Source organism: Macrotis lagotis, chromosome 1 (genome assembly GCF_037893015.1).
Source record: "Macrotis lagotis isolate mMagLag1 chromosome 1, bilby.v1.9.chrom.fasta, whole genome shotgun sequence".
Lineage (NCBI taxonomy): Eukaryota > Metazoa > Chordata > Mammalia > Peramelemorphia > Peramelidae > Macrotis > Macrotis lagotis.
Window position 1 is genome coordinate 398750978 of NC_133658.1, and position 26272 is coordinate 398777249.

The following is a 26272-nucleotide window of genomic DNA, read 5'->3' on the forward strand; positions in this document are numbered from 1 at the left end:
CAGAACCATTTGTGTGTCTACCTATTTCCACAAACAAACTTAGCAAAAATCAAGAGGGACAACAACTTACACTTTAAACCTCAGTATTCTAGACATCTCTCTAAAATCATAAGTTATCAAGTCAGTGCCTATCTACATTTGTAAAGAAAGTTTGGAAATTAGGAATTCATTCCATCAATAACAGCACAAATCCAGTCCCATCAAAATCTTGACCAACTCACAATTCTAGACCTCTATTGCTTGAGAGATTAAGCCTATATATCTTCTGAAGTTCCTTACAACTCTGACATTCTAAATACTATGTTCTTAGGGCCCTTCCAGTTTTGAAGTTCTGTGTTCAAAGTTCTAAGGTCCCTTAAATTAATTCAACACATAGGTACTGTATCTGTCAAACAAAACACAAATAAACCATACAAATTATAGCATATATCATCTTCTAAGCAATACTGTATCTCTGCTCTCCTGCTTCTATTTCTTGCTGCTATACTCAGGTCACTAAAACAGTGTTACACTCTTTTAGTGGAAGCAAAGAACCTAGGCCTGGGGTGTTGCTCCCTTGTCCAACTTCTGAGATGGCACTGTTTATGTAATGTAATTAATCATATAATTAGAACGTGCAATGCATTGTGCTAAGTAAGCCCTTGGAACATAAAGTCAAAACAAAAAGAGTCCCTGACTTCTAAGACTTTCATTCTCCTGAGGGGATGCAACATAATCACAAATAAGTAAATAATTTTTAGAGTGAGTAAGTACAATTAGAGAGATGTATCAGGAAAGTATCCACAAAAATTGTGAACTTCTAAGCAGAGACTTGATGGAAGATAAGGATTTAGAGGGCAGAGCTGATCAGCATGATGTCCCATAAACATCTAAAATTTGACCTGAACAGAATTTATTATCTTTTATCCCAAACCTACCCCTCTACTGTTCCTTAAAATAGCCTTCCTTTCTTCATGTTCTTGCTCCTCACCTCTACCTCATAGAATCCCTCTCTTCCTTCATGATTCATCTCAGGCACCACCTTCTATATGAAGCCTTTCCTGATCCCCACAATCTAATTCATGTTTAACTACCTTGTATTCATTAATATTTAACCTGTATAAACTTACACATATACTTAGATTCTTCCAATAAAATGTAAACTTCTTAAGAAGTTTGAATGACTCTCATTATTTTGTCTTTGTATTCCTAACTAGACCACCAGCACAGTGACTGGCACATATATAGTAAGCATTTAATAAATAATCACTGACTGGTTAATTGATTAATTGAATGACTTGTGCACATGAGGGTTCATTCCAGCCATGTGGCCAGCCTGAGCAAGTACACAAAAGCAAGAGATGGCATGTTGAGTTCTGAAAACAATTAGTAGTCACTAATCCCAGATTGACAGCAATTTAGAATATGGGAATGAAAGTAATACAAAATCAAACTGAAAAAGTAGATTTAAGCCAGATTGTACAGGGGTTTAAAGACCAGGCTAAAGAGTTTATATTTTAGCCTAGAAATAATAGAGAGACACTGAAGATTTTTCAAGCAGGACAGTGACATTCAAGCCAAGGGATGCAATGCAGAACTTCACAAATGGATGACTATGGGAATGTGTTGGATAAAAGTAGAGTGAGTGACTAAAGAGTCAGGGGTGACTCCCAAGTTGTGAACCATCACCTTTAGACTTTGTCATCCTGATTTTGCTGCCTTTTCATTCTGGAACTTTCCTCAGTGCCAATGACCTTCACTCCTGAAACATTCCTCTGCCATGCTAGCTCCATTTCTCTCATTAGTAAGTTCTTTCCAAGACTCCCATCTTTCATTTGTTTGTATTTGTACCCCCAATGCTTAACAGAGTGCCTGGCAAGTAGTTAGTATGTATTAAATGCTGGTCTGTGAGCAATAACCTAGCAGACCTCCTAATGTTTCACTTTGTAATCATGGACAATCTCACTTTTCTAGGCCCAGATTAGGCATTTTTCCAAACATTTTCCCACTCTCAGAGGTAATATGAAAATAAAATAAGATAATAAGTGAGAGGATCTTGAAAAGCATAAATCAAGTCATACATGTAAGTTATTATTAATTCTTATTATTATTGTTGTTATTACTATTAATTATTATATAAGTACCATGAGGGATGGCTAGGAGGGACAATGGATAGAGTACTAGGTTTGGAGTCAGGAAGATTCATCTTTATGGTTCAAACCCAATCTCAGACACTTAGGAGATATGTGACCCTGGGCTAGTCATTTTACCCTATTTATCTCAGTTTCCTCATGGCAGAGGAGCTAGAAAAGGAAACAATAAACCATTCCAGCATCTTTACTAATAAAATCCCAAATGGAGTTAGGAAGAGTAAAACATAATTGAAATAACCAAATAACAACAAGCAACAACAAAAAGGCAAATACAGTTTTTGTATAGAGCATATACTCAAAGGTTTTTCATTGAATGAATGAAAGGGGATCTGGACTTGGAATCAGTAAACCCAAGGTTCAAGTCCTGGTTTAACTATTTTTAAGTTTTATGACCTTGAATAAGTTATTAAAACTCTGGGAGTCTTAGTTTTCTCATCTGTAAAATAGTGACAATAATACTTGTACTATCTGACTCACAATTAATGTGAGGAAAGTGTAATTTAAGTTTTGACATCAGTGAGCCAAATAAATAGCAAACTCCCATCTTATTTTTCCATTCCTAGTGACACAGAATCCCTGACTGACTATTGGAAAACCCTTCCCCTCCCTTAACACTACTAATTTCTGTCCTTTCATCCCCAAACATCATCATTCTAACCTCTCATGTTTTAATCCAGTCCCCTTTCATACACCTTCCATTTTGCTCCTTTAAATCCTTTTTCTAACCTCTATACATTTTTCTTTTTTCAGATCTCTTTCTTTCATGCTCTTTCAATTTTCTAGTAATCACAAGGACTTGAATTCACTACCCCCACCAAAGATACTGCATCCCTGGTCATCTTTTTCTAGTATTGATGAATTTTTCTCTTATGCCCTCCAAAGCCATGATCTTACATAGTTTTAATGCTCTTTTCTCCCCATTCCAATTCCTAGAACCACCCTCTGATGCCATCATTTGGCAACTTGTTTTCCTTTAAGTTTCACTTTATCCAAAGATCTCATCCCCTATAGACCCCTATATATAATGACCCTTGGATCATTCTCCCTCTTTCTCAAGTGTTTCAATACCTGCCTCACAGATGTCCTCTTCATTGAAACCTCTCCCCCTTAAACCAGATTTCAAGACACACACATTGATATTTTCTCTATATTTTAGCCCTCCAGTTCCTCCCTTTCTTTACCTTCCATAAACTATTCCTTCATTCTATTCCATTTTCTGATGAAGAGGTAGTCCATATTCTCATTCTGATCCATTCTCTCCAATCTCCTCAGGAAGATTATTCCCACAACCATCTACCTCTCTCTACTCTTCAATCTCCCTCTATCTACTGACTTTTTTTCCTTACGGACTGCATATATGTCCTTGCCCCCCCCCACTTCATCCTATCATCCTTTCAAACCATTATCAAGCCATTATCTCATTATTTTCCTCCCTTTCACAGTAAAATTATTAGGGGAAAATCTGTCTATAGCCATTGTTTTGATTTCCTCTCTTCTCTTTTTCTTCTCAACCCTCTGTAATATAGTTTCTGCTAAATTATATCAATCAAATGAAGTTACTTTTTCCAAAGTTACCAGTGATCTCTTAAGACCAATTCCAAGGACCTTTTCCTAATTCTTATCCATCTTGCTCTTTCTTGAATATTTGATGCTGCTGACCATTTTCAAAGAAGACCATGACATCAGGGAAGGGATGCCATGACAAGCACATGTATTGGATCTGAGTGAAGGGGTCTTGTGCTAAGTCACCAGTCTCACATTCTCCTCCAGAGCCATCTGGATTCAGTGGCCAGATATGGATCAGAATGCCTGGAGACGACCCTGGATATGAGGCAATCAGGGTTAAGTGATTTGCCTAAGGTCACACCGTGACTGAGGCCAGTGTGTCTGAGGCCAGGTTCAAACTCCAATCTTCCTGACTCCCAGGCCAATTCTTTATCCACTGCACCACTTTCTTCCTGGATACGCTGTCCTTTCTGGGTTTTGATAACATATTTTTACTTGATTCTGTTCCCACCTATCTAATTATACCTTCTCAGTTTCTTTTGCTGGACAATCAATCATACACATCCCACCTCCAACCACAAAGCTCTGTCTTGGAAATTCTTCCTTTATTTCTCTATCCCTTTTTTCTTGGTAAACTCATATTTCAGTTATCCCTACCATACAAGTAACTCCTCTGTCTAGATTTCCAGTCCTACACTCTTTCCTGAACTATAGCCTAGTATTATCAACTACCAATTGGAAATTTCAAGTCTTATGTTGCAAGGGCATTTCAACCTCAACACTTCCAAAACTGAGTTCTTTTCCCCAAAACCAACCCTTCTTGTGAACTTCCCTATATTTGTTTAAGATACCATCATTCATGGGGTGGCTAGGTGTCCTAGTGGATAAAAGCACTGGCCCTGGAGCAAGGAGTACCTTGGGTTCAAATCTGGTCTCAGACACTTAATAGTTACCTAGCTGTGTGGCCTTGGGCAAGCCACTTAACCCCGTTTGCCTTGCAAAAACCTAAAAAAAGAAAAAAAAAAAGATACCATCATTCTTCCAGTCACCCAGGATACTAACTTTGGAATCAACTTAGATTTCTCTTTCCTCATCTCACATATTTGTTCAGTTTTCAAGTTTTGTAGATTTTCCTAGACAACCTCTCTCTCACATGTCCCTTCTTCTCTCATGTGCCAACCACCCTCCTTCAGGTTCTCATCACCTTTCACCTATAGTAATCAGTAATCTCCTAATTTGTCCTTTTGCCTCAAGCCTTTCTCCTTTTCAATTAATCCTCCATACAGCTACCAACTTGATTTCCCTAAAACATAGCTTAACCACATCATTCCTCTATTCAACAAATTCCAGTGACTCCTTAATATTTCTAAAATCAAATTCAACTCCTATATTTGACAATTAAAGTCTTTCAGAACCTGCATTACTTGATATACATTTATTAAGTGCCTACAATATGCCTGGCACTGGATTAAGCCTGAATATACAAAGAAAGCAAAAAATAATAATCCCTGATCTCAAGGTGTTCACAGTCAAATGTGGGAGACAAACTGCAAACAACAGGGCAGCTAAATGGGACAGTGGGCTTGAAACCAGAAGGACTCATCTTCATGAGTTCTAATCTGGTCTCAGATACTTACTGACTGTTACCCTGGGCAAGTCATATAACCCTGTTTGTTTGTTTCCTCATCTGTAAAATGAGCTGGAAAAGGAAAAGTCAAAGCACTACTGTGTCTTTGCCAAGAAAACCCTGAAAAAAAGTCATGAAGAGAAGGGTATGATTGAAACAATTCAATAACAACAACATGTAACAAAATACAAATACAAAATAAACTGCAAAAAATTAACAGAAAGAAGGCACTAGGATTATGTCCAACAGTCAGTTGGTGATAAGAGACTAGAAGTCAGCAAAGAAATTAAGGTTGATTGAGAATCATCAGAACAAATGATAATTGAATCCATGAGGACTGATGAGATCAATTTATGAAGTAGCATAGAGGGAGAATCTCCATCTTTCTAGACTTTTTATACTTTAATACTCTTTGTATACTCTACAATTTAGTCAGAATGTCCTGCTTTAGAGAGATTAAATGACTTGCCTAGAGTCACACAACTATTTCCTATCTCTATACCTTTGTACAGGTTGTCTAAGCTTCCTGAAATGCCCTTCCTCCTCATCTCTGCCTCTGAAATCCCTAATGTCTGTTGAATTGCAATCAAACATTACCTCGTGCATGATACCTTTCCTGATCCTACTTGTACCATTGCCCATCCCAAAGAAATCATCCTTATATTTATTTTGTATATTCTTCTATGTGTACATAATTGTCTCTCAACAGAATGTGAGTTTCTTAAGGTCAAGGGCTTTTAAATTTTTGTCTTTGTATCCTTAATGCTAGTAAATGATTAATAATATCATTATCATCATTATTACTATCACACTTTAAGATTTGCAAAGCTTTTTACATGTATTATCTCATTTAATCTTTTTTAACAATACTATGAAGTAGATACTATTATCTCCATTTTACAAATGAAGTTTAGAGAGGTTAAATGACTTGCCCAGAGACACACAATTAGTGTTTGTAAGTTATTGATGCTTAAATGCTGTGTGATGGAGGGTCCAAATAATTAATTAATGTCATCAGGATAAACTGGAAATAATAAACAAAAGGAAGGCTCTAGGATTAAGAGGGATCAGGAAAGACTTTGTGTAGAAATTGTTACTTTAGCTGGCAGTATGGCTGCATCTTTTCCAGATACCTTCCATCAAAAAAAGGAACCAGGTGGGAGGGGGAAACAAGGAAACCTCCTGGCACAAGTTTGACAATGAGAGTTATGTTACTTCCAAACCAAATCAGTGTTGCCTATGACAGTTCCCTGTCACCCTATAGAATCAGTTCCTGGCATCCATTCTTGGACAGCTCAATCCCCAGTGACTCTCAAAGGCAGAGTCACAAAGGAGGACTTCAGCAAGAAAGACCATCTAGGTATATAGCAATGAGCACAGGAAAGTCAAAGGACTCTGACTACTGATAGCCAGCAGGCTTATGAGGAATAGATGAGGAGAGGAGTGGTTAGGTTACATTGGATAGGCCTTTACTAGTGTGATCACATCTCCCTCTAGGGCTCAAATTCACAGACCTGCATGAGAAAGAATTCTTAGAAGCATTTGCTAAAATGTCTACATTTGGAAGAGGCATCATCCCTTCTCAATCTCCATGCTTCCACTAGCCTCTTATAAACAGTGGCTACCCCTTTCCTTTGTAGAGAGCATGAGGAAGTGGAGACAACACTAGACCCGGAGCTCAAAAAGACATAATTACAAATTTTGCCCCACTTATTAACCATGGGACTGTGGTAAAATCATTTAATCTGTTGTGCTTCAGCTTTCTCATCTATAAAATGAGAGAGTTGAACTCAATGATCTTAAAGTTACCCTATACCTCTGAATCTATGAAGACACAAGTTGGGAACAGGATTGATGATTTCATTAAAATATCTGAAGATCTCCTGGCAGAAGGTCTAGATTTGTTCTTCAAAATCTCTGCCACTTGGCTTCCTTAGCTTCTTTCAAATCCCACCTTCTGCAAGAAGCTTTTCCTTGACCTTATTGCCTTCCTCTTGAAATTTTCTCCAGTTTTGCCTATGTGTACATATATTCTTTGAACATAGTTGTTTCTGTTTTCTTCTCCATTAGACTATGTTTCTTGAGAGTAGGAACTGTTAAGTGACTTATTTGTTATTTTGACTTTCTTTGTCCAGCATTTAGCACAGTACCTGGTCTGGTGCTTAATAAATATTTGTTGACTTAATTGACACAGTCGGACCTTGATTGTTCCCTAACTGGAAGAATCAAAAGCAAAGATGGTGGTGCAGTAGATAGAGCACCAGTCCTGGAGTCTGGAGGACCTGAGTTCAAATTTGACCTCAGATTCTTACTACTTAGCTGTGTGACCTTGGGCAAGTCACTTAATTCCATTGCCTTGCAAAATGGATTTAAAAAAAGAACAACGAATGGTAAGTTACAGGAAAGATTTCTGTTTGGTATAATGACTTTTAACATTTAAAACTTCCTTAAAGTAGAATAGGCTTCCTATTTCTGTATTTATCACAGTCACCAGATATTTCAGTTCTTAGCATTTCTATGAGCTATAGCCAAACCCAGAACCTGGACCTTTACTTTTGGGGGGATTACAATTGTGGGAGCAATGACTCAAAGGAACTGTAGGTACATGTGGGTTAAAGTCAATTCATCAAAAGGCATGAAATATTGGAGAAGAGGAAATGAAGGAGTAATAAAAGAAATCCTTGAGTAAATGGAAAAAATATATATTGAGACCACTCTCTTATACTTCCCACTTTCAACTTCTTTTAAAATTTTCATTTATTTAATTTTTAATTTATGGAATAAAACAAATATTTCCATATCGTAGTATAAATTTGCCCATGAAATGTAAATTTATTATGTACAACTTTCTGTTCTTTTAAAGGATATAATCATTATCATGTAAATTTCAAACAAAAAATGTAAGCTGCCTAAAGAATTAATAAGTTCCGGAGTGGCTAGGTGGCGCAGTAGATAGAGCACCGGCCCTGGAGTCAGGAGTACCTGAGTTCAAATCCAGCCTCAGATGCTTCATAATTACCTAGCTGTGTGGCCTTAGGCAAGCCACTTAACCCCATTTGCCTGACAAAAAACAAAAAAAAACTAAAAAAAAAAAAGAACCCTTCCAAATATGTGGGTCATCCTCCTACCTTCTAGCAAGAGTTATTTTCCTTTAAATTCCTTCTCAAGCTTAAGAACTATCTGTTTTTTTGAAGACTGATTGATTAATTGATTCTCAACCCTTACTTATTTTTTCTTCTCTACCTCAGCTCTAGGTCCTGGCACAGGAGTTCTTAATTGGGATCCAACTTAAAGGCATTCATAAATGTTTTAAATATATTTGATACCTGTTTTTCAATATCATTGGTTATTTATGTATTTAATTTTATACATTTAAAAATGTTATTCTGAAAAGGGAATGCAAAGGTTTCACCGGACTAATAAAGATTAAGAATCCCTCCCAGTATGTGCTCTTCTCATTCCTGTAACCCCAATTCTATTGTCCCAAGACCTCATATATGAATCCCAGCCATTCCTGGGGACATCCTGGGTGACACCAGAATCTATAGATTGTAGAAGTAATCTAGTCTAACTCCCTTCAAAGAAACAAGAAGATGCATGGAGCCATTATCAATAAAAATGGCTCAGTGTTTTTGCGAAGACAACCTACCTTCAACCTAATTCAAAATTAGGTTCTGGTTATTTTCTATTACCTAACCAGCTGTGTGACCTTAAGCAAGTCATTCAACATCTCTGAACCTAATCTCCTCCTCTACAAAATGGTGGTGAAGGTGAAAAAAAGCTATAGCTGATTATCTTAGACATCCCTTCAACTTGAAAAATCTATATTCTATAGACCTTTCCACCTCTTTCACATTTTAGGTTCTAAGAGGTCTCTTCTAGGTCTGAGCTTCTATATTCTAAGGTAACTTCTAGGTCTGATAGCCTATGTTGCATATTATAAAATTATCTTCAATGTTCTGTGTTCTAAGATCTATTCCAAACAGATCTCCAACCTTGTTCTTTTCTTTTTTAATTTTTATTTTTTTAGGTTTTTTGCAAGGCAATGGAGTCAAGTGGCTTGCCCAAGGCCACACAGCTAGGTAATTATTATTAAGTGTCTGAGGCCACATTTTGAACTCAGGTCCTCCTGACTCCAGGGCTGGTGCTCTATCCATTGGGCCACCTAGTTGCCCCTCCAACCTTGTTCTGACTAATTCTTTCCAGTTCTAAGATTCATGTCCTATGTTCAGTACTGACATTTTATAATTTGATCTGAGATTCCCTGAGCTCACAAAAGTCCTAGTTTAACAATCCTTGACTTAGGGTTAGTATCAATACTAGTCTCAAATATGAAGAATGTGGCTGACCACATAATGTGATTTCAGGGATCCTTAGGAAGGAGAAGATGAAGCTTAGAATCTAGATACTCTGAATGAAAGAAATGAGAGATTTAGGGGTGGGGGGATGGAAGAAAAGGACCAAAACTTTATAAATCATGTTTCATGGAAGGCAAAACAGGGTAGTATAGTAGAATGACCTTTGAAATGGAAGTCTGGAGACCTAAATTCAAATTCATTCTCTACCACTTACTGGATGTGTAGCCTCAAGCAAGTTACTCATCCTCTCTAACAACAGTTTCCTCATTGGTAATTAAGCATAATAATACTTGACCTCCCATACAGAGTTCTTTTAAATAAAGTGCTTTGTAAACCAGAAAATTCTTTAAAAATAGTAGTTATTGGGTTAGGAATTCATGACCTGGGTTCATATTCCAGTTGTGATTCTAAGTTATTATGTGACCTTGGGTGAACCATTTCCCATCTGTGGGCTCCCATCTGCTTCAGTTTTTTCCCTCAGTGAAATTAAGGGAGCTTTGGAAAAGATGGGCTCTGATGCCCCTCGTAATGCTGTATAATATTCTATACTGATGTTAAATATAATAAGAATTTGAGAAGAAAGGGGCTCACCTGGTCGGCTTCTCATCAGAGAAAAACCTTCTGCTCTTATGTTTACCTCTTGAGCAACAAAAACTGGTTCAGTCTCATTTCTATGTTCTTGGGCACCAAAACCTGAGTCATCCCCCCCCCCCCCCAATTCAAGTCATCAGATGCTGGAGTACAACCTCACCACTTCTGATCCATCAGTCTCCTTTCGAGCTGAAGGCTTTGGCAGCTGGCACTCTGTAGGAAGCCTCGGAGTGCTAGTGCAGCAGAGAATGGTCAGCCTCCTGTGACAAGGCAGGCAAGGAATGAGAGGGAGGAGAGGGAAGAGGAAAAGGGAGGAATATGGGAAAATACCCACATCCACCAGACACAACGCTCCTTGAGCCTGAGCACACAGCCCAAATATGATCTGATATGTTGGAAAACAGACAATAGCAGATAGCTGAATAAGCAAAACAACATTTAGTTCCCTATCAATTACATGGATTACACTGATCTTTCCTGACAAGGGAGAGGCAAGTTGTGGCAGCCATTTATACAATCACAAACTGTGGGAGCTAAAAGGGTCACTAGAATATACTTTAATATTTCACAGCCTCAGTGGATATTTGATCTCATCTATGTGGGGACTTTCCTCAATAGTACAGATCTTAACCCATCTATTCTTCCTCATCTTGGGCAATTCTTGTCCTCACCTTCCTATCAGTCTTCCATACAAAAGCTTCTCTAGGCTCTTGACATTCTATAGCTACCAATGCAGTACTGGTTCTCTGCTTCTGTTGTCCATTGCTTTTATTACATAACTGGCCCACTTTTTTTCTTATCTTACATCTCCTTGATATCTTTTATACAATTTCTTACAATCAAGCCATCCTTGATTCCCCCGGATTTCTGTTATACTTTGAGCCACCTAAAAGTTTGACTCTTCAGAGTTTGCCATTTTCCATGATCAATAAAAATAATTGACATGAAAATGATAGTTTGTTGGAGGGAAGGGGTTAATGACTGAGCATCATTTCCTGATGAACTCTATCAGTAAGCTGCCCATTCAATTGTATGCCATAGTCTGATGAATAGGTATTCACCCATTTTATTTTTCCTAAGTGATACATTAAAACAGATCTTTTTAAATCATGAATCTTAGTAAAGAAGTCCTTTGGATCTTAATGCAAGAAAGACAATATTGCCCACAAATAGAAACATCTTGAGTTATCTCGCTATCAGTAGAGAACTTTTGTAGATTTACATCTATCAAGGAATTTTATATGATGATGTGTTCATAAAAGATATTTGATTGGAGATAAACCTTTCAGGATGTATTTTGACCTACAAAGTCAATAATTTTAATAAATTTACGTGGTCAAGGACAAGCAAGATTTTATACTTTTCAGGCAACTGTAGATGTAGTCTGCTCTAAAAAAAATCATTCTAAAAGCCTGCCTCTTCCTATCTCATGTTTTCATCAAGTCTACCATCAAAATATGTTTCCTCATGAAGATTTCAGAGCTGCAAAACATGAGTCTTTTCCTGAATCTCTTAAGAAAAAGAAATCACGCTGTTAACTTACATGTAAAGAAAACACTTATTTTTCAAACTACTGCCTAGTCTTTCCTCTGCCACCTTATAGTTGTGCAGCTTATTTTTTAATCTAAATATAGTATTTTACATTTATCCCTGTAAACTATCATCATATTGGGTTCAGCTATCATTTTAGCCTGTCAGGATCTTTATGCATTCTGATATTGCCATCCATTATGTTCGCTAGCCTTCATTTCATGTTATTTGCAGATTTAAAAAGAATGACATCCATGCCCTAATCCAAGTCATTTATAAAATTGAAACAGAGCTAAATATATATCCCTGCAGCACTCTACTAGAAACCTCCCTCTTGGTTAACAATAATACATTAATCATAATGCTTTGGATACCATCATTTAGCTAATCTAAATGTCCCTAATGGGACTACCATCTTGCCCATATCTCTTCATTTTATCCTCAAAGATTTCATGAAAGATTTTATCAAATGCTATGTTAAAATCCAGATATACTAATATCTGCAGCATTATCCTGATCTACTATTACAGTCACCCTTTTAAATAAGTAAATAAAATTGTCCTGTTCTCAGTGAACTCATATATCCTTTTAGGGATCACCCACATCCCTATCTGAATAATCATATAAAAATATCCATTGGCATTTGGTATGTTATAGAATTTGTCTGAATAGGTTGGAACCACAATGTAGATGACCTCAAATGGTAGGTTAGAGAAGTTGGATTTTATCCTATTAAAAAATGGGGACAAGAGAATAAAATATTCAAAACTGTGCACTAAGAAGACTAATTTGTTAGAAATATGAAAGATGGGTTGGAAAAGGGAGAGACTGAAGGAAAGGAGGCCAATTAGAAAGCTGCTTATAGTTATCCAGGAAAGAAATAATGGTCTGAACTAGAATGGTAGTATGGGAATGGAAAGGTCAGGGAGCTGGCAAATGCAAGATATCACAGAGGAAGAATTGGCAGAACTTGATTACTGACTGAATTTGTGGAACAAAATAAAGTGAATGTAAAAATATAACTACTCCTGTATGGTATAGTGGTCAGAGTTCTTGCTCCAACTCTGTTATCTATTATGTAAACTTCACCAAGTCAACATTCTGAACCTCAATTTCATCAATTGGAGGATGAAGATCATAAGATTTATACTGCTCACATCATAATATTGTTATGAAGACCCAATTAAGCAAAGGAAACAAGGTGCTCCATAAATTTCAAAACACTATATAAATGAAATATAATATTATTATTATTATTATTCCATTCAGGTCTTACCTGAGACCTCAGTTTGGTGTGGCAAGGATCCAAACTAAAGTATTGAAGGAGTGTTTGAAAAGAAAAAATAAAATGGAATACTATGGATAGGGACTCAATCTGTGATTTCAGTCTGTAGAGAAAACCCCACCCCCAATGCAAGCTGATACTTTTTCTACATGAGTAGCCTTAGGGAAAGGATACTGAGAGACGATGACTTACCCCAGGTCACAAAATCAGTTTGGGTCAAAGGTGGGGTGTGTATCTGGTTCTTCCAAGTTCTGAGGATGGCTCTTCATTCACTATGCTCTGGTAAATGCTATTCAACTTAACAAGACAAGTAATAGAAAAAAATCAGAGAAAGGTAATGACAGATAAAAAATAAAAGTAATTCATGCTAAATCATAAATTAACAAGTATTTCTCAAGCATCTTCTATGTGCTTCATCCTGTGTGGGGAACCATGGGGGAAAGAGAAGTAAATGATGTTGCTATTGTTATTGTTCTATCCTTTGTTCTGGAAGAAAACCATGACGTCAGGGAGGTGATGCCATGACAAGCAAATGAATGGGACTTAAATGGGGGGGGGGGGGCTGTATTAAGTCACCAGACTCATTTTTTCCTCTAAAGTCATCTAGGTCCAGTGGTCAGATATGAATCAGGATAACTGGAGATGGTCCAGGATGTAGGCAGGTCAATCAGGGTTAAGTGACTTGTCCAAGGTCACAAAGTTAGTAAGTATCAAATGTCTAAGGCTGGATTTGAACTCAGGTTCTTCTTACTCCAGGGCCAGTGCTCTATTCATTTCATCATCTACCTGCATCACCCTAAAATTGCTTACTATCTAATTGACAAGACAATATTAAGACACAGGAAATATCTAGAGAATAAGTACTAGTATTTATATAACTCTTTAAATTTATAGATCCATATATATTATGTATAATATATATATGTTTAAATATATCATCTCATTTGATCCTCACATATCCTAGGAGATAGGTATATTATCTCAATTTTATATATGAAGAAACTAAGTTATCATTGAGAGATTAAGTGCACACAAACCGCCCAGGGCCTTAGCATTCTGAGAAAGAAGTTTCTGGATGGAGAGATCAGGCAAAACATTAAAGAGGAAAGAAGACTTGAGATGGATCTTGAAAAATGGGTAGGATTTTGATCATCAGTGAGGAGAGAGGACAGTCCTGGAGGGGAAGGGAGGAGGACACATCACTGATATCTGCACACCTCATTCTGTCAGAAACAAAGGAATGAATTTGGCTGGTGACTGTGGAATCATCAGGAATGCAATTGTGCTTAGGGAGTCAAAGGCTTTTACAGACCAAATGTCCATATTACCTTCCTTCTAATACCCTCAGTCCCTAGTCCTGCAGCATGTAAAATGCACAGAATAAAAAAAGACAATATTTCTAATCTGCTGGTTCAATAGGGCAAGACTAGAAGCCGTCTGCTTCCATTAGAAGAAAGCTTGGGAAAATAATAGGCAGTCCTGTTCTGCAGCTTTCCCCCCACCGAGGGACTTATAAGACATGAGATTATGAGACTAAATGTCATTTTCTATAGGGCTGGTGGGAGAGGCTTCAATTAAATAATAGAACAATCCTATGAAATACCTGGTCACATTTTATGAAGCTATTGACATTTTTGCAGACTTACCCAATGAAGCAGTAGGCTAAGGGAGGGGTTTGGAGGTTTGGTTCTGTTTTGCCTCAAAATTATATACCTACCAACAGGGAAAGGGAAATTATTAAAGGCTTAATTCCATATTTCTCTGTGGATTTTCCAGATAACTAAAACAGTAGAAAATACTGGAAAGAGTACTGGAAAGAGAACAGGGAAGCAGGAAATCTAGGTTGAAATCCCAAGTCTAACACTAATTCTCTGGGCAGCTTTTAGCAAATCAGATAATTTCTCCAGGTCTCTAATTCTTCCTATCTAAAAACTAGATTATTCCTAAAGTCTCATTCATCTCTTAATGTGGTACTTTCAACAATGGCATTCTATGTTCTGTCTTCCAAAGTGCCTTCTAATGCTAACATTCTATATTCTAAGGTCTATTCTAGTTCAGATATTCAACTCTATGATTCTAAAAAGTAGGGGAAATTATGTGAAGCAAAAGAAATAGAACAAAAATAACCCTGTCTTAAGGCACTGATCTGAGGTGCCAGACATCTTTGTGGGGGGTGACAATTCATTAAGTTCTCACTTTCTTCTCTTTTGTAGGATTATAGAGTCAACATCTTCTTGCGTCAGCAGTGGAATGACCCTCGATTGGCTTATAATGAATATCCTGATGATTCCCTGGACCTAGACCCATCCATGTTGGACTCCATCTGGAAGCCAGACTTGTTCTTTGCCAATGAGAAGGGAGCCCATTTCCATGAGATCACCACTGACAACAAACTCCTGCGTATCTCCAGGAATGGCAATGTTCTCTACAGTATCAGGTGAAGTGTTGGGGATACCTTCCCTACCCCAACCAGGTTCCTTAGAAGGATCAGCTGATTTTCCATCACTTACAGGAGTTAAATCAATAAGGTAGATAAGTGAGCAAAGGTAGAATTATGGGATCATCAGGGAAGATGGAAAGAGGGTCAGGATCAGAGGGAAAATGATGAGTTCTTTTCACAGAAAGGATTTACCCATATTCACATGAATAGTAGTGCTACAGTGATGCTGACAACCTAGAGTCAGGAAGATCTGCATTCAAATCGTCCCTCAGACAAGTCATTCCATCTTTGTCAATCTCATTTGTAAATGAGGATAATAACAGCACCTGCTTCTCAGGAATGTCGTAAAGATAGAAATAATATTTGTAAACCAATTTGCAATTTTCCATCTTATAATTACTCCTCTAAGTCATTCTTCTAAAGAAAAAACTTTTGGGAACAGATTATAAAGGACATTGAATACAAAGTTCAGGAATTTCCATTTTTCCCTATGGCCAATGAAGAGTCATAAAATGTACAATTCCACTGTGTGTGGGTTAGAGAAATCAAAATAAAAGTTCAGGCTGCAAAGAACACTGGATTTGAAATAAATAGAAGTGGATTTGAAACCTGATTCTGTCATTTACTAATTGTATGACTTGGTGTGGAATAGAGGAGAATTGGTATTTGGGGTCCAAAGACTGGGGTTTGAATTCCAATGCTAGCAACTACCACTTATGTCCCATAGATTTGAGAACTGGAAAGCATGTTAGAAACCATCTGTTCTAAACCACCAGCCAAAGCAACTAGATGCTACAATGGATAACATATTGAATCTAATTGAACATAAGAAGATCTGAGTTCAATTCTGCCTCAGACACTATAATACTGAATAAGATATTTGTCTCTCAGCTTCCTCTTCTGTAAGATAGGAATGATGATGATGACGATAATAAGGTTATTGTGAAGATCAAAAGGGATAAGCAATGTAAAGAATTTTACAATTTTAAAGCACTATTTAAATGTTTTTTCTTGTTGTTCAGTCTTGTCCAACTTTTCATGACCCTATTTGGAGTTTTCTTGGCAAAAGATATTAGAATAGTTTGTATTTGCCTTCTCTAGGTCATTTTTCAGGCCTGTAAAGATGAGGAAATTAAGGTAAACAAGGTTAAGTGACTTGCCCAAGGTCAGACAGATAGGAAATATCTGAGGCCAGATTTGACCTCAGAAAGATGAGTCTTCCTGACTTCAGGCCCAGCATTCTAATCACTGCACAGCCTGGCTGCTCATTTAAATGCTAGCTGCTATTATTTTACAGATGAGAAAACTGAGGCATGAGGAGGCAATGATAACATGCAGAAACACATAAATAGCACAAAGAAGAATTGGGATTGCAACTCAAATCCCATGACTCTTTAAGGAGATCTGAGGAAAACAAGGAAAAGCTTCAGAAAGAAGATGAATTGACCTCACAATTTTTCCCAGATTTGGTAAACTCACATAGAACCCTCCAGCATGGCTAACACTAAATGCAATCAGCCAGGAAGATTTTCCCCACCCTTATCCTGTCCAGACCCATTGTTCTCCATTCAGGACTTTCTTGTAGAACATTCCCTAGCAGACCAACCCTAAGGACAATGGGTTAAAAAAACAGGGAGATGGTTATGGTTGTCCAAAAACAGTACAACAACCTGTTCTGACAGCTGCTGATCCTCAGCACTGAGACAGAATACTTTCCTCTCCATATCTCCCATCTTATCTCTCAGTCCCCTTCCCAACCTCTGAACAGTAGGCTTTCAACAGGCCCGGCATTATTGCTAGACTGGAGAGGTGAGATGAAGTAGTGGTGAATGCTAGACCTTATTCTCATCTTGTATGACTTAAGGGTTCTGACATAAAGCTATTCCCCTCCTATACATGAAGTTGGTGGAGTCTCCCTGGTCCAGCTGCCAAATTGACTCAATTGCCTTGAAGAGCACATGGGGGACAGTGTATTATGTGGTGTTTATGTGCACATGCATATATTTCAATCAATCATTAGGTATTTATTAAGCACCTATTGTGTTGAGGTTTCAAAAACAGTTAGAAATAAAACAGTCTCCACCCTCAAGGACTTATAGCAAAGGAAAATAGCACATACATCTGAAGTATTCAAATTATTTAAAGAATTAATACAAAGTCATTTTGGCAGGGAGGCATTAGTTGAAGGAGAGGGGAGAGCCAGAAAGGCTTCATGTAGAAAGCACCAACTGAGTTGAGCATGGAAGAAAATTGAAGAAGACGTGGTGGTGTGGAGGGAGTATATAGTCTAGTGACAACTCATGCGAAGTGTGTGTGTGTGTGTGTGTGTGTGTGTGTGTGTGTGTGTGTGTGTGTGTGTGTAAGGCAGAGCACATATATGCATAATCCAATACACTCCACAGTCTTATACTCTTACATACTATATACCATATACTCTGTTATATATACTTTGTTGCAAACCTGGGGCAAGTCAAATGCTCTTGGGAAACTCTTGACAGTCTGGGAAGGGAATGAAGGGAGGGAGAAGGAATGATACCTGCCCCAGATAGGGACTCCAGATGCTCAGAGCTCCCCAACTGGACTTATACTCAGGAGACATAAGGTTGACAATCCCCTTCTCTCTTCTCTGTCTCATTTATGATTCTCTGGAGCTCTAAATGGGAAGTATCCAGATGCAGAGGGAAGGAACAGAACCACCAAACATTATCCTTCTTCCTGCTACAGATGAGAATAATATCCCTAGATATTCCTTCTCTGTTAGATGTAGCCAGCAACTCTGCCATCTCACAAAAGAAAATCTTCGAACCTAGAATGTCAAAGCTGAATAGAACATATAAAACAGAATGTTGAAATTGGAACAACATTAAAATATAAAAGGTTCATTGTCAGAGCTGGAAGAACTCTTGGAGTTAGAAAAGACATCTCAGAAATCATCTAGTTCAGATCTTTTATTATATAGAGAAGATTAAGGGAGTTAGTAGTTAAGATCTTGACCCAAGATTATTCAATAGTCACTTGATGAGAGAGCTAGATTCTTTAACCCAGCTAAAATAAATGTTACTTCCAAGTTTATAAAGTATTTTCCTCACAATAACCCTATGAAGGAGGTTAGTACAAATATTATTAGGCCTATTTAATAGATGAAGAATTGAGATGCAAAGATGAAAAGTGATTTGTCTGATGTTTAACAGATAGGAAGTCAGAACCCATAATCAAAGCCAAATCTCATAATACTCTAGGGTTCTATCCATTATAAGGCATTGCCACCTTATTCCAATTTCCAATTGTCTCTAGCTGAGAGGAATCTTTATCATCTTAACCACACTTACAATAAGCTCAGAAAATAGGTCCCTCTGCCTACATCAACTTAAAATCTTTCCCCAAAAGATAACAAAAGAAGTTGTGATTTAAAAAATAGTACTTATTCAAATATAAACAACCTGTATTCATATAGCCTTTTAAAGAATATAAAACAGTATGGATATTAGCTTGATTTATCTATATAATAACAGTGTCAGATAGATATTATGATCATCCCCATTTTATAGATGTCCATAGGTTCACAAAAGTATAAAGAAACTCAAAATGATTGTTGGAGATTCTCTAATTCAAGTCCCTCGTTCCATAGGATAATTGAAGCTTAGGAAAGGGAAGGATCTTCCCCATTGTCACACAATGAGTTAAAGGCATAACTTACAAGATACTTTGTAAAATGAAGACCATTCACCATACTGCACTGTCAGAGGAGCTGTGAATTGATCCAACTATTCTCTAAAAAGCAATTTAGAATATGTGAAGAAAGTGACTAAAATGCCAGAATATCCTCTTCTAGACATGTGACCCAAGGAAGCCAAATGACAACTCCCATTCACCAAAATATTTGTAGCAGACCTTTTTGGGGTTGCAAAGCTGGAAACAGAAAAAAAAGGTAATAACCAATTGGGGAAGGAGGATTCAAATTGTGATATGTGAATACAATGGAATGCCTTAAGGAACAAACATAAAAAATACAGAGAAGTACGAAAAGACATATAAACTGATGAAAAGTGGAGTAAACAGAACCAGGAAAGTCAAATACAAAAAGATTATGATAATGTAAATAGAAAGAACAACAAAACAAACCAATTAAATGCTGACTAATTATAATAACCAAACTTGTCCCCAAAGGAAGAACTAGAAGAACTTAGTATATGCCAGACATTGTACTAAACTATTTCATTTAATCCCTACAACAATCCTGGGAGGTAGATGATATCATTATTCCCCCATTTTAAAGCTGAAAAAACAGGAAAACAAAGGTTAATTGTTTTGCCTAGGTTTATACAGCTTTTAAGTGTCTAAGGTCAAATTTGAACTCAGACCTGACTCCAGGTCCAGTAGTCTATCCACTATCCCACCTATCTGTCTCAAAGAGTTACAGTATGGCAGCTCCACCACTTTTTTTTGCAGAGGTGAGTTACTTATAAGAATGGGATGACACATATATGATCACTTTTTTGGATGTTTGTATTAGTCTCCCCTTTTTTATTCTATATTATAAGTATTAACTCTCTTAGAGGGTTGGGAGGGGAGGGTTGGAGAATATAGGTGATATAAAAACAAAATATAAATAAAATTCTATTTTTGATAAAATTCAAATCACTCATTGGTAAGATAAGAAGATCAGTGAACTAAACTGGGGTGAGATGCAAGTGATTTGAGGACTTGAACAATTCTTTAGGTCCCTATCTGGTTTCTATGAAGTCCACTGTTTAGTTTCTCTAAAGTACCAGTATCTCATCAGTCTAGATGATCCAACATTTATTTCTGTTTCCTTCTTCTTTCCTTAGGATTACTCTGACTCTGGCCTGCCCCATGGATTTGAAGAATTTTCCCATGGATGTCCAGACATGCATTATGCAATTGGAAAGCTGTAAGCCCCCTAATTCTATTTCACTCCCTCCACTCCACAGGAACTCTGGGGAGGTACCATGAGATCCCCAAGATAACTCAGACTTAACCCTAAATCTTGGAAGGAGAGGGGTATAAGGAAGATTCACCTTCTGCTCCTCTCTCACCCACTCCTGCCCAGAAATTTTGGGATTGAACTAAACCAAGATAAGAAATCATAGAGATTATTTTTTCACAAAAAAAAAGTGTAGATCCCTGAAATATAAACTAGAGAATTGTCATCTGGGTCACAGGTTCTCAGAGCTAGAAGGGAGTTCAGGAAATTTAATCCAATCCCTGGACAAGAATTCTTTCAGAAAATACCCAAATTATAGTTCTACTTGAAGACCTCCAGTAATGGAGATCTCGTCTCCTGAGGCAAACAGCTCTACTCTCAGATGACCCTTATTATTAGGAAGCTTTATTTGGTTAAATTGAGTCTCCCTGCACTTCTAGTCTTTGTTCTTAATTTTCTCCTCCAGGACTAAACAAAACCAATATCCCTTCAAATAAGTTTTCTATTCTCCAGTCTAAAAATTCCCTGCCCCTTTCTGTGATTCTCATAAGTGCTGTTTACTAGTTCCCTGATGCTCTTGATCACCCTCCTATCCTCTTTAAATGTCAAATCTAGAACTGAACACAATGTTCCAGGACTCAGATTTTGGACAAACAACTGAGCAAAGATGGAAAATCTATTGTGACTCTGATCAAGGCAGAGGACAGTAAAACTATCATTTCTCTCATTCTGGATATCATGACTTTATAAGTGTAGCCTAAAATCACCTTAGCTTTTTTAGCCACCAGGATAAGCTGAAACCATTAGAACCCTCAAAGGAATCTTGTTCTTTTTTTCATATGCTCTGATGTTTAAACACTTCTTCCCCAGTCTGTCCCTTATACATGAATGCAAATGAGGTGCTTAACATTCAGTCCTATTAAATTTCATCTGATTAGATTTGGTCAGTGTTCCTAGCCTACCCCATTTTCTTTGAATCCTGATTCAGACTTGGGATGTTCTCCCTAACTCTGGGTTGCTTTAGCCTAGTGCTCCCCCAGAGTAATTCCACCTTCTCCCTTCTTACCACCACAGTTGGCTACACCATGAATGATCTCATCTTCCAATGGCAAGAGCAAGGTGCAGTGCAGGTGGCAGATGACTTAACTCTGCCCCAGTTTATCCTGAAAGAAGAAAAAGATTTGAGATACTGCACCAAACATTATAATACAGGTAAGGTAGAAGGAGGGCTTTCCTGCGATCAGAACCCCAGAGCCCCTGTTTTCAATACTTATTCCCCTCATTTAAAAAAGTTATATTGATTATATAACATGTGTCCAGTTCTGAATTCAACAGAGAATACAAAAATCTGCCCATGTGACTTTAAGCAAATTTGTTTGTTGTTCTGAATTTCATTTTATTCTACCAGTATAAATGCTATCCCTCCTTCCTTCTCTCCCTCCCAGAGATTGTAGAATTGAAGAATTAGTTCAGTCTCTGTTGAGGATACAAGACCACAATACATAAATAATGGGCTTGTGTATTTGGATAGTAAAAGGTGAACAAGAAAGTCCTATCTGGGTGGCTAGGTGGCATAGTGGATAGAGCACCGGCCCTGGAGTCAGGAGTACTTGAGTTCAAATCCGGCCTCAGACAAGTAATAATTACCTAGCTGTGTGGTCTTGGGCAAGCCACTTAACCCCATTTGCCTTGTAAAAACCTAAAAAGAAAGTTCTATCAGTGAGGCTCTCAAAGAAACTGCACAGGGAGCCTCTTTCAGGTCCTCAGAAAGGCAGAGCCATCAGTGCAGGTTCCCTCATCTCACACCTAGAAGGTTCAAATAGACTAGCAGAATCTTCTTTCAAGAAGCCCTAGGCAAAGCCTCACCCACAGCTCTTTCCCAAAAATACTAGACAACTCCTTACAAAGGTTGAGAATGTTTTATCCTAGAATCAAATAAGAGTAAAATACCATTCATTCAGTCAGCATTTTCAGAGCAAAGAAAAATTCTCAGGGTCCAACTAATGCTGCCCTCTACAGGATGTATGATAATATGCATGATAATATAGATTATCAATAAGGCAAGATTTTAGGGGTTCATATTTGACCTACTTGAGGGATAAACTATTAGTGTACATATATACATATATATATATTCTATTGTTGTTTAGGCATTTTAATTATGTACAACTCTTCACAACCCCATTTGGGGTTTTACTGGAGTGGTTTGCCATTTCCTTCTCCAGCTCATTTTACAAATGAGGAAATTGTGGTAAACAAGGTTAAGGATCATATACTAGTAAGAATCTGAGCTCAGATTAGAACTCAGGAACATCTTCCTGACTTCAGGCCTAGCTCTATATCCTCTGTATCACCTAGTACCCTATATGTATAAAATCATATTCAGATATATGTGAATATATACATATGCATATACATATATGTATCAATGATGAATGGGCAAGTCACATGTAGAATTCTAGAATGTAAATGCCAAAAGAGTTCCAGATCATATAATTAGTCAGTGGCAAAGCCTGAACTAGAATACAGGTCTATTTGTCTCCTAGACCAGGGATCTTACTGTTGGAAGTCACTACCCAAATAGACAATTACTCTCTCACTACAATTTCTTTCAGGCAAATTCACCTGTATAGAGGCCCGCTTCCACCTAGAACGACAGATGGGCTACTACCTAATCCAGATGTATATCCCCAGCCTCCTTATTGTTATCCTCTCCTGGATCTCTTTCTGGATCAACATGGATGCTGCACCTGCCCGGGTGGGCTTGGGCATCACCACAGTGCTCACCATGACCACTCAGAGCTCTGGCTCTAGAGCATCCTTGCCTAAGGTAAAGACAAATAAATAAGAATCCCCCTTCTGACAATAGACTACTGGAGTAAAGTGGAGTCAAAAACATTTATTAAAGGTTTACTATGAATCAAACACTATGCTAACATAGTAGGGATACAAAGAATGATAAAAAACAGTCCCTTCCCTCAAGGAGTTCCAAACCTAATGAGAAGAGATAACATTAAACCAAGAACATATAAGCAAAATATCTATAGGATAAATTAGAAGTAATCTCAGAGAAAATATATTAGCATTAAGAAGGATTAGGGACAGCTTCTTGTAGAAGGTGGGATTTGAAGGAAGCTAGGGAATCCCATAAGTGAAGATGAGGAGGGAGAGATAGTAGCTTTGGGATCTCAGAGTGTCACCTGCAAGGAATAGCAAGGAAGTCAATGTCATCGAATCACGGTCAATCGTCTACCCATTTATATCCTTTGCACCATTATCTAGAGTGAAGAGAAGGCAAAGAGCCTTCTTTTTCACACAACTTCCCATCTAATACAACATTCCACCATCCCCATTTGCACTAAATCTATTCTACCTAAAATCCCACAATATAACAATATTCTACTTGATCCAATATTCCCTTTGGTCAGGCATTCCACTAAGTAAAAAAAAATTCACTTGATTTAACATCTCTCCAATCTAGCCTTCTGCTCACTCCAATATTCTGTTCGCTATAACACTCTACCCAAGCCAATATTCTGTCTAATCCATCATTCTCCTCAATTCACCTTTCTGCTAGACACAGTGTTCTGCTCAATTCACTCTTCCAATAGTTACTTTACTCAGCTTGATCCAACATTCCATTCAATCCAATAACCCAATAGAAAAAAACATTTGATCCAACCTTTTCTCCATTCCATTGGTTTTCTCTTTGTCTCCACTATTCCCCACACTGTTCCATGCTCTCCCACCCTCAGTCCCATCCAGGGGAAAGTGGGGGGGAAGGAGATGCCGTTTTAAAAACATAAAATATTCTACTCCTCTCTGTTCCCCCCTTTTCTATTCCCAACCTCCCTGCACTAGGTCTCCTATGTGAAAGCCATTGACATCTGGATGGCAGTGTGTCTGCTCTTCGTGTTCTCAGCACTGTTGGAGTATGCCGCTGTCAACTTCGTGTCCCGCCAGCACAAAGAACTACTCAGGTTCAGGAGGAAAAGGAGACACCACAAGGTAAGACTTGGGCCACTCCTCCAGGGAGGGCAAGAGAAAATAACCTGAGATGCATCAACCCTTAGGATGGCCTGTTCCATTGGAACTGAACATAGCAGTATAAAAAGCATAATATATTAGAGAAGGAAGAAGTCTTCTAGTCCCAAGACCCCCATTTTATAGATGATAAAAGTAAAGATTAAAAATGGGAAGTGCCAAAGACAGTAATAAAATTCATCTGTCCTGTTCTTTGTTGTTGTCACTCTGACATAAGACCCAAATTGCCCAGAATATATTAAAAGGGCACAGAAAGTGACAGAAAAAGAGAAAGTGGGAGCCACCAAAGATAGAGACAAGACATTAAGTCAAAAGAGGCCAGTAGGAGAAAGGGCTGGGGACAGAGTCTAGGAAAATGAAATGATTTGCTGATGCCATCAATATACTGCAAGTGCATCCATTTGGCTAGAAAATTTAATCTGGCACATTCTGGTGGTTTAAGAATTATAAAAGACACTCCTCCCCCATATATCTATATAAATGGAATAGAAAGGAAAGATTAGCCCTCTGCCATTCTGCAGAGCTTCCTAGATACTTCCTAAACTGGGAAAGGGAGGAAGAATTTTGACATCATGAATTGCATAGATGTTACAGCAAAGCTCTTACAAATAGAAATTTTTCTTTTAAAAAGAATGACCTTTCTGCCTTTATAATCAAAGGTGTCAAACATAATAGCTTGCCAGCTATACATAAAGTGGGTTGGAAGGAGAGAGAGAGAGAGAGAGAGAGAGAGAGAGAGAGAGAGAGAGAGAGAGAGAGAGAGAGAGAGAGAGGAATAAGGAAACTACTGTAAAAGTTCCAGCAAGAAGCAATAAGGACATGAACCAGGGAGGAGATAGTGTGGTGTCTGTTTTGGAGATGCAGATCTTAGGTTCAAATCAAGCCCAGTTTGGCATCCCAAACATAATGTCTGTTACTATTGTGGTCTTGATTAAATAATTGAATGTTTCTGGGATTTGAATTCCTCAACTATAGACTAAGGGACTTGAACTAGAGGGCTTCTAAAGTCCCTTCCAGCTCTGAATGCATGATTATATGACACATTCTTGTTAACATTGGTTCATAATTATGAATGTCACTCATTGTTTATCCCTACTATGAATGACCCCATGCTTACTACACTTTCTAGGCGTGTGAAGTATAATTTCCTTCTCTGTAAGGTACAAAGACTGAATTGGCTGTTTAATAAGATATTTTCAGCTCTAACACTTTAAGATCTCTATTAAAGAGTTAATTCAATTCAATGAGCATTTATTAATAAATTCAACCATTTTTTCAGTTCTGTCTGACTCTTCATGACCTTATTTGGAATTTTCTTGGCAAAGATATTGGAGTGGTTTCAGTTCATTTTACAGATGAGGAAACTGAGGCAAAAAGATTTAAGTGATTTGTCCAATATTACACATCTACTAAGAGTTCAAAATCTTTCAAAACCAGATTTGAACTCAGGAAGTTGAATCTTCCTGACTCCATCACTATGCCACTTAGCTGCATTTATTAAACATCTAACTATATTTCATATACTACTAGGAGGATAGATAGAATGACAAAAATGAAATAATCCCTTCCCTTAAGAAGCTTATATTCTCTGAGAGGGAAACAACATAAACACAAAGTACATTTACAAAATTTTGTCCATTAAAATATAGTAATTTTCATTTTTGTGATCTTGGTTGATAACATGCCCATATCTAGAAGTTTTTAACTTGCTTTTAATGAAAGTGCCATGATAAATAAACATGAAGCTTGGGAGTAGTTTAATGATTTGATGCTCTTTTTTTCTTTATCCCAAATCACATTTTTCAATGCATCTT

The 26272-nt window shown here is 37.6% G+C and overlaps 1 protein-coding gene across 1 annotated transcript in view; it reads left to right on the forward strand.

The window, feature by feature from the left end:
• The window catches only part of GLRA1 (glycine receptor alpha 1), an 80452-nt gene that overhangs the window by 46142 nt on the left and 8038 nt on the right, over positions 1 to 26272 (forward strand). Inside the window, exons 4-8 of the mRNA XM_074207574.1 lie at positions 15243 to 15466; positions 20299 to 20381; positions 21489 to 21626; positions 23030 to 23244; positions 24276 to 24422. Coding sequence (XP_074063675.1) covers positions 15243 to 15466; positions 20299 to 20381; positions 21489 to 21626; positions 23030 to 23244; positions 24276 to 24422 — 807 coding nt within the window. The remainder of the gene's footprint in view (positions 1 to 15242; positions 15467 to 20298; positions 20382 to 21488; positions 21627 to 23029; positions 23245 to 24275; positions 24423 to 26272) is intronic.